This window comes from Oncorhynchus mykiss, unplaced genomic scaffold (genome assembly GCF_013265735.2).
Source record: "Oncorhynchus mykiss isolate Arlee unplaced genomic scaffold, USDA_OmykA_1.1 un_scaffold_186, whole genome shotgun sequence".
Classification (NCBI taxonomy): Eukaryota; Metazoa; Chordata; class Actinopteri; order Salmoniformes; family Salmonidae; genus Oncorhynchus; species Oncorhynchus mykiss.
The window spans coordinates 118,646-137,473 of NW_023493673.1; the positions used below are offsets into that span (position 1 = coordinate 118,646).

Genomic DNA, 18,828 nt, shown 5'->3' on the forward strand with positions numbered 1-18,828 from the left:
TTGAACTGAAATGAATTGAATTGAACTGAACTGAACATAACTGAAATGAATTGAAATGAATTGAATTGAACTGAATTGAACTGAATGGGAAAACATCAACACTAACTCCCTGCCGCGGTGTGCCAGGACGCCCCGTTGATGGTGCCATCTTCCTTGGCAAAGTCCTCGGTGTGGCAGACTCGTCGTCTGGCGTCGGTCATCAGGCGGTGGGTGGATGCGTAGGAGAAGGCGAGCCAGCGGAAGACGTGGTCATCTGGGGTCGGGGTCTGCTCCCTGGATACACCCTGGGAACGGGTCCTGTCGTAGGGGAAGGTCACCACCAACTCCCCTCCCTGGAGGTTACCACCCAGGACAAACGGGATCTTCTCCATCCAGGAGACCAGCGCACGCGTCTCTGCTGCTACCTGAGGAGAGGAGAGGAGAGGAGAGGAGAGGAGAAGAGAAGAGAAGAGAAGAGAAGAGAAGAGAAGAGAAGAGAAGAGAAGAGAAGAGAAGAGAAGAGAAGAGAAGAGAAGAAAAGAAAAGAGAAGAGAAGAGAAGAGAAGAGAAGAGAAGAGAGGAGAAGAGAGGAGAAGAGAGGAGAGGAGAGGAGAGGAGAGGAGAGGAGAGGAGAGGAGAGGAGAGGAGAGGAGAAAAAGGGAACGGGAGGAAAGAGGAGAGGAGAGGAGAGGAGAGGAGAGAAGAGAAGTGAGGAGGAAAACTAGAAGTCCTCTATCTGTCATAGTGACAGGATGAGAACCAGAAGTCCTCTATCTGTCATGGAGTCATAGTGACAGGATGAAAACCTGAAGTCCCCTATCTGTCATAGTGACAGGATGAGAACCAGAAGTCCTCTATCTGTCATAGTGACAGGATGAGAACCAGAAGTCCTCTATCTGTCATAGTGACAGGATGAGAACCAGAAGTCCTCTATCTGTCATGGAGTCATAGTGACAGGATGAGAACCAGAAGTCCTCTATCTGTCATGGAGTCATAGTGACAGGATGAGAACCAGAAGTCCTCTATCTGTCATGGAGTCATAGTGACAGGTTGAGAACCAGAAGTCCTCTATCTGCGACGACTAACAAGGAACTTTGTTCAGGTGCTCTGATTTTTTGTAAATTATAATTTGGACAAATCACAATTTCACAGGTGCTCGCATCTTTCGAATTTCGTAACAGGGAGGGACATTTGGCCCAGAGAGTGGCTCGCATCTGGCTGCAAGTTTCCGTTAAGGAGGGTGGTGACTTCGCTAGTCTCAATAGTATCTTCTCTCATTTTTATTTTTAGGTTCTGGATGTCTGAGATTCCCCTATCAATGTCTTTCGAAAACTCATCAGAATCTTGTGTGGCATTTACTGACCGTGGAGTTCTTGGACTGATACCATTCGGGAATGGGCACATGGTGGTTGAGCATCTTCCTGGGGATCCATTTCTTTGTTTCAGCCTCCCACAGGATGGAGTTGAGGTCAGGGAAGTTATGGTGGATGTCTACTCCGTCCTGACTCCACCGACCCAGGGACCAGCCACTCAGCTCTGAACCCTGAGGGACAACGGGAGAGTGACACATGGTGACACGTGAGAGCAGATAATTAAGACATGAGGTCCTCAAATGGTTTTAAATTAATTAAGGATAAAAAGTTATCATTTAAATAAAACTATACTATATATATTCACATAACAAATAATTGATTAAAACACAATGTTTTGTAATGAAGGTCTACAATAGCCTCAGCAGCACTCTGTAGGGTAGCACCATGGTGTAGCCGGAGGACAGCTAGCTTCTGTCCTCCTCTAGGTACATTGACTTCAATACAAAACCTAGGAGGCTCATGGTTCTCACCCCCCTTCCATAGACTTACACAGTAATTATGACAACTTCTGGAGGATGCCCTCCACCAACCTATCAGAGTTCTGCAGCCTGAACTGACATGTTGTTCACCCAATCAAAGGGTCAGAGAATGAATCTAGTACAGAAAGCCTAAGCTACAGCTAGCTAGCACTGCAGTGCATAACATGTGGTGAGTAGTTGACTCAAAGACAATAGTTGAACAGTTTTGAACAAATTAATTTCTTCAAAAATGAAGGAGAAACAAGAGAGGGAGAGAGAGAGAGATAGCTGTATTTAGTTGTCATTTTTTAAATTTTCACTTACTTAGCTAGCGAAAGCAGCTAGCTAGTTTAGCATACTCAAACACCCGGTTCAAATGGAGAGGGATGCTGTTACTGTAATTTAATTATGCCAATGTGCTTTCATGAATTGAAAACCCTTAATCTATTTTATGAGAATTTGTAAGATTCTTGTTTGCATAAAATAGACGGAGACCAGTCTTTTTAATAATAGGTAACAGAATTTATTCTCGGAGCGCGCTGCCACTTAACCACGAACAACAGTTTATATACAGATCATGACGTCATTTCATTGCTTTAACAGAATCCCCTCCTCTCGACCGGGACGAAGTGAGGTGAAAAGTTCATTCTAACTTACTAACACACTCCCAGGTAACTTTTGACCCCTCAACATTATCGATCACCACTGAGCTGACAGTTCTAATTAACAGAAAACCTAGGAATGCACTCACTGTCTTATCTAAAAACCCCAGAGCTCAGTTCCGTAGGTTCAACCATAGGTTAACGACCTTATGTGTTTACACAGTCCCAAACCCATTAGTTTCTTCCTAGTTGGAATGGTGTTCATTAACTTTAATTACTCCTTGTCCGTGTCACACAATCCCTTCTTATGAACTCATATTGTTAATCAGATATAATAAAACAGAGTATAAGTTTTACTTAGTTACAGTTCCATTTAAAATGATTTGTTCAGTCATTTAATCATAATTTTACCAACAGATGCTATGTTAGCTAGCTAGTTTAGCCTGCTCAAACACCTGGTTCAAACGGAGAGGGATGCTATGTTAGCTAGCTAGTTTAGCCTGCTCAAACACCTGGTTCAAACGGAGAGGGATGCTATGTTAGCTAGCTAGTTTAGCCTGCTCAAACACCTGGCTCAAACGGAGAGGGATGTAATGTTAGCTAGCTAGTTTAGCCTGCTCAAACACCTGGCTCAAACGGAGAGGGATGCAATGTTAGCTAGCTAGTTTAGCCTGCTCAAACACCTGGCTCAAACGGAGAGGGATGCAATGTTAGCTAGCTAGTTTAGCCTGCTCAAACACCTGGCTCAAACGGAGAGGGATGCTATGTTAGCTAGCTAGTTTAGCCTGCTCAAACACCTGGTTCAAATGGAGAGGGATGCAATGTTAGCTAGCTAGTTTAGCCTGCTCAAACACCTGGTTCAAACGGAGAGGGATGCTATGTTAGCTAGCTAGTTTAGCCTGCTCAAACACCTGGTTCAAATGGAGAGGGATGCAATGTTAGCTAGCTAGTTTAGCCTGCTCAAACACCTGGTTCAAATGGAGAGGGATGCAATGTTAGCTAGCTAGTTTAGCCTGCTCAAACACCTGGCTCAAATGGAGAGGGATGCTATGTTAGCTAGCTAGTTTAGCCTGCTCAAACACCTGGTTCAAATGGAGAGGGATGCAATGTTAGCTAGCTAGTTTAGCCTGCTCAAACACCTGGTTCAAACGGAGAGGGATGCTATGTTAGCTAGCTAGTTTAGCCTGCTCAAACACCTGGTTCAAATGAAGAGGGATGCTATGTTAGCTAGCTAGTTTAGCCTGCTCAAACACCTGGTTCAAACGGAGAGGGATGCTATGTTAGCTAGCTAGTTTAGCCTGCTCAAACACCTGGTTCAAACGGAGAGGGATGCTATGTTAGCTAGCTAGTTTAGCCTGCTCAAACACCTGGCTCAAACGGAGAGGGATGCAATGTTAGCTAGCTAGTTTAGCCTGCTCAAACACCTGGCTCAAACGGAGAGGGATGCTATGTTAGCTAGCTAGTTTAGCCTGCTCAAACACCTGGCTCAAACGGAGAGGGATGCTATGTTAGCTAGCTAGTTTAGCCTGCTCAAACACCTGGCTCAAACGGAGAGGGATGCTATGTTAGCTAGCTAGTTTAGCCTGCTCAAACACCTGGTTCAAACGGAGAGGGATGCTATGTTAGCTAGTTGGAACTGGAACACTTCCAAATGCAAATGAATTACTGAATTAAAATCATACATTGTGATTTTCTGGATTTTTGTTTTAGATTCCGTCTCTCACAGTTGAAGTGTACCTATAATAAAAATTACAGACCTCTACATGCTTTGTAAGTAGGAGAACCTGCAAAATCGGCAGTGTATCAAATACTTGTTCTCCCCACTGTATGTATATTAGGGATTGAAAAAGATGCAGTACCTGCAATATTAACATCCTAAAGTGAACCCCCCACCCCCTCCAAAAAAAACACCCTAGATCAGCTAGAGAGAGTGCCAGGCGGTATTGAATGTGTCCTTGATTACTCTAATTTCTCTTGACCCTTGATTCATAGTGTAGGTTGTATATACCTACAATTGTAGCAACCTACAATGAACATTGCAGTATCATGTAGTAGCCTAAACACTGCTACATTTTATTTTTATTTTATTTTTTTTGAATTTTACCCCTTTTTTCTCCCCAATTTCGTGGTATCCAATTGTTGTAGTAGCTACTATCTTGTCTCATTGTCTTGTCTCAGCCCAACTCCCGTACGGGCTCGGGAGAGACGAAGGCTGAATGTCATGCGTCCTCCGATACACAACCCAACCAAGCCGCACTGCTTCTTAACACAGCGCGCATCCAACCCGGAAGCCAGCCGCACCAATGTTGTCGGAGGCTACACCGTGCACCTGGCAACCTTGGCTAGCTCGCACTGCGCCCGGCCCGCCACAGGAGTCGCTGGTGCGCGATGAGACAAGGAGATCCCTACCGACCAATCCCTCCCTAAACCGGACGACGCTAGGCCAATTGTGCGTCGCCCCACGGACCTCCCGGTCGCGGCCGGTTACGACAGAGCCTGGACGCGAACCCAGGGACTCTGATGGCACAAATGGCGCTGCAGTACCGCGCCCTTAACCACTGCGCCACCCGGGAGGCATATCACTGTTACATTGAACTGGGTGAATGGAATATGAGCGACAGTTATCCAATATGCTGTAATAGAAATAAGGAAGGAGTCACCCTCCTTCATCCTAAACGGCACCAGCCTCCACTGGAATCACTGGAGAGGATGCTTTGAACTTCTGACTTTGAAGAGGAGAATCTTTCATCTGACGATCACATGGCTGACAAGCAAAAGACCCTCCACACGTGTCCCAGAAGAGTCAGTTGTATCCGTGGTATGTTTCAGTACAGCCTTAAAGATGGAGTCAATATTTGTAATATCAGCTGTGGGGTTTTGGGGGTCTTTCGGACACGCACACCTACCACTTCAAGGGCTTTGTCGTACCCGTCGGGGTTGACGGAGGGGAGCAGGTGTATCCTGGTCTCGTGCACCAGGTGACGTATCCGTGGGCTACCCGACAGGTACTCCTGACACATGAACTGCATCAGCAGCAGGAGCAGCTCTCGGCCCAGCACCTCGTTACCATGGGAACCGGCCGTGTAGCGGAACTCTGGTTCACCTGGGAGAGGAGGGAGGGAGGGGGAGGGACAGGGAGGGAGGGAGGGAGGGAGGGAGGGAGGGAGGGAGGGAGGGAGGGAGGGAGGGAGGGAAACCACGTTCACCAAACCACTTGAACCCAGAGAACTTTACTTCAAGGAATGGTCTTACCTGGTTCATGCTCTCCGGGGTTGTCTGAGATCTCGATGGCGTAGAGTTTCTGTCCGCTGTGACTCTTGCCGATGTTATAGATCCTTGTGATGTTGGGGCACATCTCATTAACCACCTTCATCAGCTGTAGAGCCAGTAGAGAACACCTCATTAATCACCTTCATCGGCTGTAGAGCCAGTAGAGAACACCTCATTAATCACCTTCATCGGCTGTAGAGCCAGTAGAGAACACCTCATTAATCACCTTCATCGGCTGTAGAGCCAGTAGAGAACACCTCATTAATCACCTTCATCGGCTGTAGAGCCAGTAGAGAACACCTCATTTATCACCTTCATCAAATGTAGAGCCAGTAGAGAACACCTCATTAACCACCTTCATCGGCTGTAGAGCCAGTAGAGACAACCTCATTAACCACCTTCATCGGCTGTAGAGAACACCTCATTAATCACCTTCATCGGCTGTAGAGCCAGTAGAGAACACCTCATTAACCCCTTTCATCAGCTGTAGAGAACACCTCATTAATCACCTTCATCGGCTGTAGAGCCAGTAGAGAACACCTCATTAACCACCTTCATCGGCTGTAGAGAACACCTCATTAACCACCTTCATCGGCTGTAGAGCCAGTAGAGAACAAGAGTCCCAGAGCTTTCAGTAGGCCTTTCACATGGCGAAATTGATTTCAGATATGATGTCTCGCAGCGTACTTAGCGGGCTACCACTTTCCTCCCGATTCTGCCCATACCTGGGGCCAACTCTGCCTTGCTAGCACACGTGACTGCCCTCCTGCCCTCCTGAAGCTTCTCACCCCAAGCGAAAGGCTAACTATTCGCCGGCTCTATAAGGGGGACACTAAAGGCTGAGGAGTTAATTTCACACATCCCCCCATGAGCTACAACAGCATCACTCCACTGTGATAATGTAATATATTTTTTAGCATATAACGCATTACCTAATGTTTCATTTTCATAACAAGACTCTAATAAAGTACATTGTTACCATTTAAATGTTTATTGGTTTAAACTGGCTCTCTCCAGAGCATAGACTGGGTTCCTCCATTTTACTGTAAGGCATGCTAAACTGGCTCTCTCCAGAGCATAGACTGGGTTCCTCCATTTTACTGTAAGCCATGCTAAACTGTCTCTCTCCAGAGCATAGACTGGGTTCCTCCCTTTCGCTTACAGTGTCTGCCCAGCATTACTCTGTGGTGTAGTGCAGTGTCTGCCCAGCATTACTCTGTGGTGTAGTGCAGTATCTGCCCAGCATTACTCTGTGGTGTAGTGTTGCCAGCATTACTCTGTGGTGTAGTGTCTGCCCATCATTACTCTGTGGTGTAGTGTCTGCTCAGCATTACTCTGTGGTGTAGTGCAGTATCTGCCCAGCATTACTCTGTGGTGTAGTGTCTGCTCAGCATTACTCTGTGGTGTAGTGTTGCCCAGCATTACTCGGTGGTGTAGTATAGTATCTGCCCAGCATTACTCTGTGGTGTGGTGTAGTGTCTGCCCAGCATTACTCTGTGGTGTAGTATCTGCCCAGCATTACTCTGTGGTGTGGTGTAGTGTCTGCCCAGCATTACTCTGTGGTGTAGTATAGTATCTGCCCAGCATTACTCTGTGGTGTAGTGTTGCCCAGCATTACTCTGTGGTGTGGTGTAGTGTCTGCCCAGCATTACTCTGTGGTGTAGTATCTGCCCAGCATTACTCTTTGGTGTGGTGTAGTGTCTGCCCAGCATTACTCTGTGGTGTAGTGTAGTTTCTGCTCAGCATTACTCTGTGGTGTAGTGTAGTATCTGCCCAGCATTACTCTGTGGTGTAGTATCTGCCCAGCATTACTCTGTGGTGTAGTGCAGTGTCTGCCCAGCATTACTCTGTGGTGTAGTGTAGTATCTGCCCAGCATTACTCTGTGGTGTAGTATCTGCCCAGCATTACTCTGTGGTGTAGTGCAGTGTCTGCCGAGCATTACTCTGTGGTGTAGTGTAGTATCTGCCCAGCATTACTCTGTGGTGTAGTGCAGTATCTGCCCAGCATTACTCTGTGCTGTAGTGTAGTGTCTGCTCAGCATTACTCTGTGCTGTAGTGTAGTGTCTGCTCAGCATTACTCTGTGGTGTAGTGTAGTGTCTGCTCAGCATTACTCTGTGGTGTAGCGTCGTGTCTGCCCAGCATTACTCTGTGGTGTAGTGTCTGCTTAGCATCACTCTGTGATGTAGTGCAGTGTCTGCCCAGCATTACTCTGTGGTGTAGTGTCTGCCCAGCATTACTATGTGGTGTAGTACAGTGTCTGCCCAGCATTACTCTGTGATGTAGTACAGTGTCTGCCCAGCATTACTCTGTGGTGTAGTGTCTGCCCAGCATTACTCTGTGGTGTAGTGTCTGCCCAGCATTACTCTGTGGTGTAGTGCAGTGTCTGCCCAGCATTAGTTAGTGATGTAGTGCAGTGTCTGCCCAGCATTACTCTGTGGTGTAGTGCAGTGTCTGCCCAGCATTACTCTGTGATGTAGTGCAGTGTCTGCCCAGCATTACTCTGTGGTGTAGTACAGTGTCTGCCCAGCATTACTCTGTGGTGTAGTGTCTGCCCAGCATGACTCGGTGGTGTAGTACAGTGTCTGCCCAGCATTACTCGGTGGTGTAATGCAGTATCTGCCCAGCATTACTCTGTGGTGTAGTACAGTGTCTGCCCAGCATTACTCTGTGGTGTAGTACAGTGTCTGCTCAGTATTACTCTGTGGTGTAGTATAGTATCTGCCCAGCATTACTCTGTGGTGTAGTGTAGTATCTGCCCAGCATTACTCTGTGGTGTAGTGTAGTGTCTGCCCAGTAATACTCTGTGGTATAGCGTAGTGTCTGCCAGCATTACTCTGTGGTGTAGTGTCTGCCCAGCATTACTCTGTGGTGTAGTGCAGTGTCCGCCCAGCATTACTCTGTGGTGTAGTGTAGTGTCTGCCCAGCATTACTCTGTGGTGTAGTGTAGTGTTGCCCAGCATTACTCTGTGGTGTAGTGTAGTGTCTGTCCAGCATTACTCTGTGGTGTAGTGCAGAGTCTGCCCAGCATTACTCTGTGGTGTAGTGTAGTGTCTGCCCAGCATTACTCTGTGGTGTAGTGTAGTATCTGCCCAGCATTACTCTGTGGTGTAGTGCAGTGTCTGCCCAGCATTACTCTGTGGTGTAGTTTAGTGTCTGCCCAGCATTACTCTGTGGTGTAGCGTAGTTTCTGCCAGCATTACTCTGTGGTGTAGTGCAGTGTCTGCCCAGCATTACTCTGTGGTGTGGTGTAGTGTCTGCCCAGCATTACTCTGTGGTGTAGTGCAGTGTCTGCCCAGCATTACTCTACTTACATGCCTCATCTCTTTGTAGCTGTGATGTTTGAAGTCCAGGTTGTCTGTTGTTGTGATCTCATTCCGTCTGTGGTAATAGTTCTGTGAGTCTGACAACAAACACATCCCATATCAAGTCATTGAACAAATCACTATATCGACAACAGTATATGTGTCAACTGAAGAGCTAGATAGGAATTATAAGTGAAATAATCTGTAAACCATTGTGGAAAAATGACTTGTGTCATGCACAAAGTAGATGTCCTAACCGACTTGCCAAAACTATAGTTTGTTAACAAGACATTTGTGGAGTGGTTGAAAAACTAGTTTTAATGACTCCAACCTAAGTGAATGTAAACTAGTTTTAATGACCCCAACCTAAGTGTATGTAAACTAGTTTTAATGACTCCAACCTAAGTGTATGTAAACTAGTTTTAATGACTCCAACCTGAGTGTATGTAAACTAGTTTTAATGACTCCAACCTAAGTGTGTGTAAACTAGTTTTAATGACTCCAACCTAAGTGTATGTAAACTAGTTTTAATGACTCCAACCTAAGTGTATGTAAACAAGTTTTAATGACTCCAACCTAAGTGTATGTAAACTAGTTTTAATGACTCCAACCTGAATGTATGTAAATTCGTTTTAATGACTCCAACCTGAGTGTATGTAAACTAGTTTTAATGACTCCAACCTGAGTGTATGTAAATTCGTTTTAATGACTCCAACCTGAGTGTATGTAAACTAGTTTTAATGACTCCAACCTGAGTGTATGTAAATCAGTTTTAATGACTCCAACCTGAGTGTATGTAAATGAGTTTTAATGACTCCAACCTGAGTGTATGTAAATTAGTTTTAATGACTCCAACCTGAGTGTATGTAAACTAGTTTTAATGACTCCAACCTAAGTGTATGTAAACAAGTTTTAATGACTCCAACCTGAGTGTATGTAAATCAGTTTTAATGACTCCAACCTGAGTGTATGTAAACTAGTTTTAATGACTCCAACCTAAGTGTATGTAAACTGGTTTTAATGACCCCAACCTGAGTGTATGTAAACTAGTTTTAATGACCCCAACCTGAGTGTATGTAAACTAGTTTTAATGACTCCAACCTGAGTGTATGTAAACTGGTTTTAATGACTCCAACCTAAGTGTATGTAAACTAGTTTTAATGACCCCAACCTAAGTGTATGTAAACTGGTTTTAATGACCCCAACCTGTGTGTATGTAAACTAGTTTTAATGACCCCAACCTGAGTGTATGTAAACTAGTTTTAATGACTCCAACCTAAGTGTGTGTAAACTAGTTATAATGACTCCAACCTGAGTGTAAGTAAACTAGATTTAATGACTCCAACCTGAGTGTATGTAAACTGGTTTTAATGATCCCAACCTGAGTGTATGTAAACTAGTTTTAATGACCCCAACCTGAGAGTATGTAAACTAGTTTTAATGACTCCAACCTGAGTGTATGTAAACTGGTTTTAATGACTCCAACCTAAGTGTATGTAAACTAGCTTTAATGACCCCAACCTGAGTGTATGTAAACTAGTTTTAATGACTCCAACCTGAGTGTATGTAAACTGGTTTTAATGACTCCAAACTAAGTGTATGTAAACTAGTTTTAATGACCCCAACCTAAGTGTATGTAAACTGGTTTTAATGACCCCAACCTGAGTGTATGTAAACTAGTTTTAATGACCCCAACCTGAGTGTATGTAAACTAGTTTTAATGACTCCAACCTAAGTGTGTGTAAACTAGTTATAATGACTCCAACCTGAGTGTATGTAAACTAGTTTTAATGACTCCAACCTGAGTGTATGTAAACTGGTTTTAATGACCCCAACCTGAGTGTATGTAAACTAGTTTTAATGACCCCAACCTGAGAGTATGTAAACTAGTTTTAATGACTCCAACCTGAGTGTATGTAAACTGGTTTTAATGACTCCAACCTAAGTGTATGTAAACTAGCTTTAATGACCCCAACCTAAGTGTATGTAAACTGGTTTTAATGACCCCAACCTGAGTGTATGTAAACTAGTTTTAATGACCCCAACCTGAGTGTATGTAAACTAGTTTTAATGACTCCAACCTAAGTGTATGTAAACTATTTATAATGACTCCAACCTAAGTGTATGTAAACAAGTTTTAATGACCCCAACCTAAGTGTATGTAAACTAGTTTTAATGACCCCAACGTGAGTGTATGTAAACTAGTTTTAATGACTCCAACCTAAGTGTATGTAAACTAGTTTTAATGACTCCAACCTAAGTGTATGTAAACTAGTTTTAATGACTCCAAGCTGAGTGTATGTAAACTAGTTTTAATGACCCCAACCTGAGTGTATGTAAACTAGTTTTAATGACTCCAACCTGAGTGTATGTAAACTAGTTTTAATGACCCCAACCTAAGTGTATGTAAACTAGTTTTAATGACTCCAAGCTGAGTGTATGTAAACTAGTTTTAATGACTCCAAGCTGAGTGTATGTAAACTAGTTTTAATGACCCCAACCTGAGTGTATGTAAACTAGTTTTAATGACTCCAACCTGAGTGTATGTAAATTAGTTTTAATGACTCCAACCTAAGTGTATGTAAACTAGTTTTAATGACTCCAACCTGAGTGTATGTAAACTAGTTTTAATGACTCCAACCTGAGTGTATGTAAACTAGCTATAATGACCCCAACCTGAGTGTATGTAAACTTCTGACTTCAACTGCTTCTGCTGTTGTAATAATGTTGTTTTTTGATTATGTCTCAAACAATTAATCTCAGGGTTTTCTAGGTCCGGTATTGGTCTGTGGTCCTCTGCTGGTTCATTGTGTCCTTTGTGATAATTGCTATGTCCCTACATTTGTACCTTTTTTAAACATTTATATCTATTTTTTAAACCGTTATCTTTAGCTTTAATGAATTACACGTAACGTGGAGGGAAAGGGTCCTTGTTTGGCCATTGTGTGGGTTTATATAATCATTTCCTATTAAGCTTAATAGGTTATAACCACTTAAAGTGTGTGGCCATTGTGTGGGTTTATATAATCGTTTCCTATTAAGCTTAATTAATAGGTTATAACCACTTAAAGTGTTTGGCCATTGTGTGGGTTTATATAATCGTTTCCTATTAAGCTTAATTAATAGGTTATAACCACTTAAAGTGTGCGGCCATTGTGTGGGTTTATATAATCGTTTCCTATTAAGCTTAATTAATAGGTTATAACCACTTAAAGTGTGCGGCCATTGTTTGGGTTTATATAATCGTTTCCTATTAAGCTTAATTAATAGGTTATAACCACTTAAAGTGTGCGGCCATTGTGTGGGTTTATATAATCGTTTCCTATTAAGCTTAATTAATAGGTTATAACCACTTAAAGTGTGCGGCCATTGTGTGGGTTTATATAATCGTTTCCTATTAAGCTTAATTAATAGGTTATAACCACTTAAAGGGTGCGGCCATTGTGTGGGTTTATATAATCGTTTCCTATTAAGCTTAATTAATAGGTTATAACCACTTAAAGGGTGTGGCCATTGTGTGGGTTTATATAATCATTTCCTATTAAGCTTAATTAATAGGTTATAACCACTTAAAGGGTGCGGCCATTGTGTGGGTTTATATAATCGTTTCCTATTAAGCTTAATTAATAGGTTATAACCACTTAAAGGGTGCGGCCATTGTGTGGGTTTATATAATCGTTTCCTATTAAGCTTAATTAATAGGTTATAACCACTTAAAGGGTGCGGCCATTGTGTGGGTTTATATAATCGTTTCCTATTAAGCTTAATTAATAGGTTATAACCACTTAAAGGGTGCGGCCATTGTGTGGGTTTATATAATCGTTTCCTATTAAGCTTAATTAATAGGTTATAACCACTTAAAGGGTGCGGCCATTGTGTGGGTTTATATAATCGTTTCCTATTAAGCTTAATTAATAGGTTATAACCACTTAAAGGGTGCGGCCATTGTGTGGGTTTATATAATCGTTTCCTATTAAGCTTAATTAATAGGTTATAACCACTTAAAGGGTGTGGCCATTGTGTGGTTTTACATAATCGTTTCCTATTAAGCTTAATAGGTTATAACCACTTAAAGGGTGCGGCCATTGTGTGGGTTTACATAATCGTTTCCTATTAAGCTTAATTAATAGGTTATAACCACTTAAAGGGTGTGGCCATTGTGTGGGTTTATATAATCGTTTCCTATTAAGCTTAATAGGTTATAACCACTTAAAGTGTTTCTGCGTAATAGGGCTCCACATTATTCTATCCATGTGTAACAGTATAACTTTAGACCGTCCCCTCGCCCCATACCCGGGCTCGAACCAGGGACCCTCTGCACACATCAACAACAGTCACCCACGAAGCATCGTTACCCATCGTTCCACAAAAGCCGCGGCCCTTGTAGAGCAAAGGGAACCACTACAAGGTCTCAGAGCAAGTGACGTCACCGATTGCTGTTTAGCGCCGCACCACCGCTAACTAAGCTAGCCGTTTCACATCCGTTACACCAGCACCACCGCTAACTAAGCTAGCCCGTTTCACATCCGTTACACTAGCACCACCGCTAACTAAGCTAGCCCGTTTCACATCCGTTACACTAGCACCACCGCTAACTAAGTTAGCCCGTTTCACATCCGTTACACCAGCACCACCGCTAACTAAGCTAGCCCGTTTCACATTAGTTACACCAGCACCACCGCTAACTAAGCTAGCCCGTTTCACATCCGTTACACCAGCACCACCGCTAACTAAGCTAGCCGTTTCACATCCGTTACACATGGTAACATGTCCGGTCTTATTGTATATCTTCCCCCTGCATTGTTCATGGTCTTATCGACTTGTGGTAATACAGCGTCTTGTAGGCCTACATGCTACCCATACACCACCCCCCTGCCTCAGTTTATTAGGTACACCACCCCCTTGTCTACTACTGCCATTCACCTTAATACACTGAGGTACACCACCCCCTGCAGTTACACACATAGCAGTTATCAGATAGAATCACACAGTACACACAGCAGTTACCTAGTAGAATCACGCAGTACACACAGCAGTTACCTAGTAGAATCACACAGTACACACAGCAGTTACCTAGTAGAATCACACAGTACACACAGCAGTTACCTAGTAGAATCACACAGTACACATAGCAGTTACCTAGTAGAATCACACAGTACACACAGCAGTTACCTAGTAGAATCACACAGTACACACAGCAGTTACCTAGTAGAATCACACAGTACAAACATAGCAGTTATTGGGTAGAATCACACAGTACACATAGCAGTTACCTAGTAGAATCACACAGTACACACAGCAGTTACCTAGTAGAATCACACAGTACACAGCAGTTACCTAGTAGAATCACACAGTACACACACAGCAGTTACCTAGTAGAATCACACAGTACACACACAGCAGTTATTGGGTAGAATCAGACAGTTACACACAGCAGTTACCTAGTAGAATCACACAGTATACACAGCAGTTACCTAGTAGAATCACACAGTACACACATAGCAGTTACCTAGTAGAATCACACAGTACACACAGCAGTTACCTAGTAGAATCACACAGTACACACAGCAGTTACCTAGTAGAATCACACAGTACACACAGCAGTTACCTAGTAGAATCACACAGTACACACAGCAGTTACCTAGTAGAATCACACAGTACACACACAGCAGTTACCTAGTAGAATCACACAGTACACACATAGCAGTTAACTAGTAGAATCACACAGTACACACACAGCAGTTACCTAGTAGAATCACACAGTATACACAGCAGTTACCTAGTAGAATCACACAGTACACACATAGCAGTTACCTAGTAGAATCACACAGTACACACAGCAGTTACCTAGTAGAATCACACAGTACACACAGCAGTTACCTAGTAGAATCACACAGTACACACAGCAGTTACCTAGTAGAATCACACAGTACACACAGCAGTTACCTAGTAGAATCACACAGTACACACACAGCAGTTATCAGATAGAATCACACAGTACACACAGCAGTTACCTAGTAGAATCACACAGTCCACACACAGCAGTTACCTAGTAGAATCACACAGTACACACATAGCAGGTACCTAGTAGAATCACACAGTACACACAGCAGTTACCTAGTAGAATCACACAGTTCACACAAAGCAGTTATTGGGTAGAATCAGACAGTTACACACAGCAGTTACCTAGTAGAATCACACAGTACACACAGCAGTTACCTAGTAGAATCACACAGTACACACAGCAGTTACCTAGTAGAATCACACAGTACACACAGCAGTTACCTAGTAGAATCACACAGTACACACACAGCAGTTATCAGATAGAATCACACAGTACACACAGCAGTTACCTAGTAGAATCACACAGTCCACACACAGCAGTTACCTAGTAGAATCACACAGTACACACATAGCAGGTACCTAGTAGAATCACACAGTACACACAGCAGTTACCTAGTAGAATCACACAGTACACACACAGCAGTTACCTAGTAGAATCACACAGTACACATAGCAGTTACCTAGTAGAATCAGACAGTTACACACAGCAGTTACCTAGTAGAATCACACAGTACACACATAGCAGGTACCTGGCATGGGACATCCCAGGATCTCCACTCTCATACAGATGCTGCCACGGTTGAACCAGGAACGAGGGTTGACCCTGATGTACCGAGCCACGGCAGCCACAGGAAACATGTTCAAAACAGGGATCTCTTTCTCCTTGTTACCAATGAAGATCTACTGAGACAAGCAGATGTTGAGCAACACAGTGAATAAGAGACTAGGGATCGGGAGTTGACATGGTGCAGTACATCTATGGACCATGGTAATACAGTACCATCTATGGACCATGGTAATACAGTACCATCTATGGACCATGGTAATACAGTACATCTATGGACCATGGTAATACAGTACATCTATGGACCATGGTAATACAGTACCATCTATGGACCATGGTAATACAGTACATCTATGGACCAGGGTAATACAGTACCATCTATGGACCATGGTAATACAGTACCATCTATGGATCATGGTAATACAGTACCATCTATGGACCATGGTAATACAGTACATCTATGGACCATGGTAATACAGTACATCTATGGACCATGGTAATACAGTACATCTATGGACCATGGTAATACAGTACATCTATGGACCATGGTAATACATCTATGGACCATGGTAATACAGTACCATCTATGGACCATGGTAATACAGTACATCTATGGACCATGGTAATACAGTACCATCTATGGACCATGGTAATACAGTACATCTATGGACCATGGTAATACATCTATGGACCATGGTAATACAGTACATCTATGGACCATGGTAATACAGTACATCTATGGACCAGGGTAATACAGTACCATCTATGGACCATGGTAATACAGTACATCTATGGACCATGGTAATACAGTACCATCTATGGATCATGGTAATACAGTACCATCTATGGACCATGGTAATACAGTACCATCTATGGACCATGGTAATACAGTACATCTATGGACCAGGGTAATACAGTACCATCTATGGACCATGGTAATACAGTACCATCTATGGACCATGGTAATACAGTACATCTATGGACCATGGTAATACAGTACCATCTATGGACCATGGTAATACAGTACATCTATGGACCATGGTAATACAGTACATCTATGGACCATGGTAATACAGTACATCTATGGACCATGGTAATACATCTATGGACCATGGTAATACATCTATGGACCATGGTAATACAGTACATCTATGGACCATGGTAATACATCTATGGACCATGGTAATACATCTATGGACCATGGTAATACAGTACATCTATGGACCATGGTAATACATCTATGGACCATGGTAATACAGTACATCTATGGACCATGGTAATACAGTACATCTATGGACCATGGTAATACATCTATGGACCATGATAATACAGTACCATCTATGGACCATGGTAATACAGTACCATCTATGGACCATGGTAATACATCTATGGACCATGGTAATACAGTACATCTATGGACCATGGTAATACAGTACATCTATGGACCATGGTAATACAGTACATCTATGGACCATGGTAATACAGTACATCTATGGACCATGGTAATACAGTACCATCTATGGACCATGGTAATACAGTACATCTATGGACCATGGTAATACATCTATGGACCATGGTAATACAGTACATCTATGGACCATGGTAATACAGTACATCTATGGACCATGGTAATACATCTATGGACCATGGTAATACAGTACCATCTATGGACCATGGTAATACAGTACCATCTATGGACCATGGTAATACATCTATGGACCATGGTAATACAGTACATCTATGGACCATGGTAATACAGTACATCTATGGACCATGGTAATACAGTACATCTATGGACCATGGTAATACAGTACATCTATGGACCATGGTAATACAGTACCATCTATGGACCATGGTAATACAGTACCATCTATGGACCATGGTAATACATCTATGGACCATGGTAATACAGTACATCTATGGACCATGGTAATACAGTACCATCTATGGACTATGGTAATACAGTACATCTATGGACCATGGTAATACAGTACATCTATGGACCATGGTAATACAGTACCATCTATGGACCATGGTAATACAGTACATCTATGGACCATGGTAATACAGTACCATCTATGGACCATGGTAATACAGTACCATCTATGGACCATGGTAATACATTACATCTATGGACCATGGTAATACAGTACCATCTATGGACCATGGAAATACATCTATGGACCATGGTAATACATCTATGGACCATGGTAATACAGTACCATCTATGGACCATGGTAATACAGTACCATCTATGGACCATGGAAATACATCTATGGACCATGGTAATACATCTATGGACCATGGTAATACAGTACCATCTATGGACCATGGTAATACAGTACATCTATGGACCATGGTAATACAGTACATCTATGGACCATGGTAATACAGTACATCTATGGACCATGGTAATACAGTACATCTATGGACCATGGTAATACAGTACATCTATGGACCATGGTAATACGGTACATCTATGGATCATGGTAATACAGTACCATCTATGGACCATGGTAATACAGTACCATCTATGGACCATGGTAATACAGTACCATCTATGGACCATGGTAATACAGTACCATCTATGGACCATGGTAATACAGTACCATCTATGGACCATGGTAATACAGTACATCTATGGACCATGGTAATACATCTATGGACCATGGTAATACATCTATGGACCATGGTAATACATCTATGGACCATGGTAATACATCTATGGACCATGGTAATACATCTATGGACCATGGTAATACAGTACCATCTATGGACCATGGTAATACAGTACCATCTATGGACCATGGTAATACAGTACATCTATGGACCATGGTAATACATCTATAAAACCATGGTAATACAGTACATCTATGGACCATGGTAATACAGTACCATCTATGGACCATGGTAATACAGTACATCTATGGACCATGGTAATACAGTACATCTATGGACCATGGTAATACAGTACCATCTATGGACCATGGTAATACAGTACATCTATGGACCATGGTAATACATCTATGGACCATGGTAATACAGTACATCTATGGACCATGGTAATACAGTACATCTATGGACCATGGTAATACATCTATGGACCATGGTAATACAGTACCATCTATGGACCATGGTAATACAGTACCATCTATGGACCATGGTAATACAGTACCATCTATGGACCATGGTAATACATCTATGGACCATGGTA

General features: G+C 42.7%; 1 protein-coding gene across 1 annotated transcript in view; it reads right to left on the reverse strand.

Moving 5' to 3' along the window:
• LOC110512492 (inactive carboxypeptidase-like protein X2) overlaps positions 1–18,828 on the reverse strand; it is a 94,799-nt gene that overhangs the window by 19,210 nt on the left and 56,761 nt on the right. The window contains exons 6-11 of the mRNA XM_036972614.1: positions 15,580–15,730; positions 8,996–9,084; positions 5,665–5,788; positions 5,319–5,515; positions 1,343–1,522; positions 107–404 (exon numbers count right to left, since the gene is read on the reverse strand). Coding sequence (XP_036828509.1) covers positions 107–404; positions 1,343–1,522; positions 5,319–5,515; positions 5,665–5,788; positions 8,996–9,084; positions 15,580–15,730 — 1,039 coding nt within the window. The remainder of the gene's footprint in view (positions 1–106; positions 405–1,342; positions 1,523–5,318; positions 5,516–5,664; positions 5,789–8,995; positions 9,085–15,579; positions 15,731–18,828) is intronic.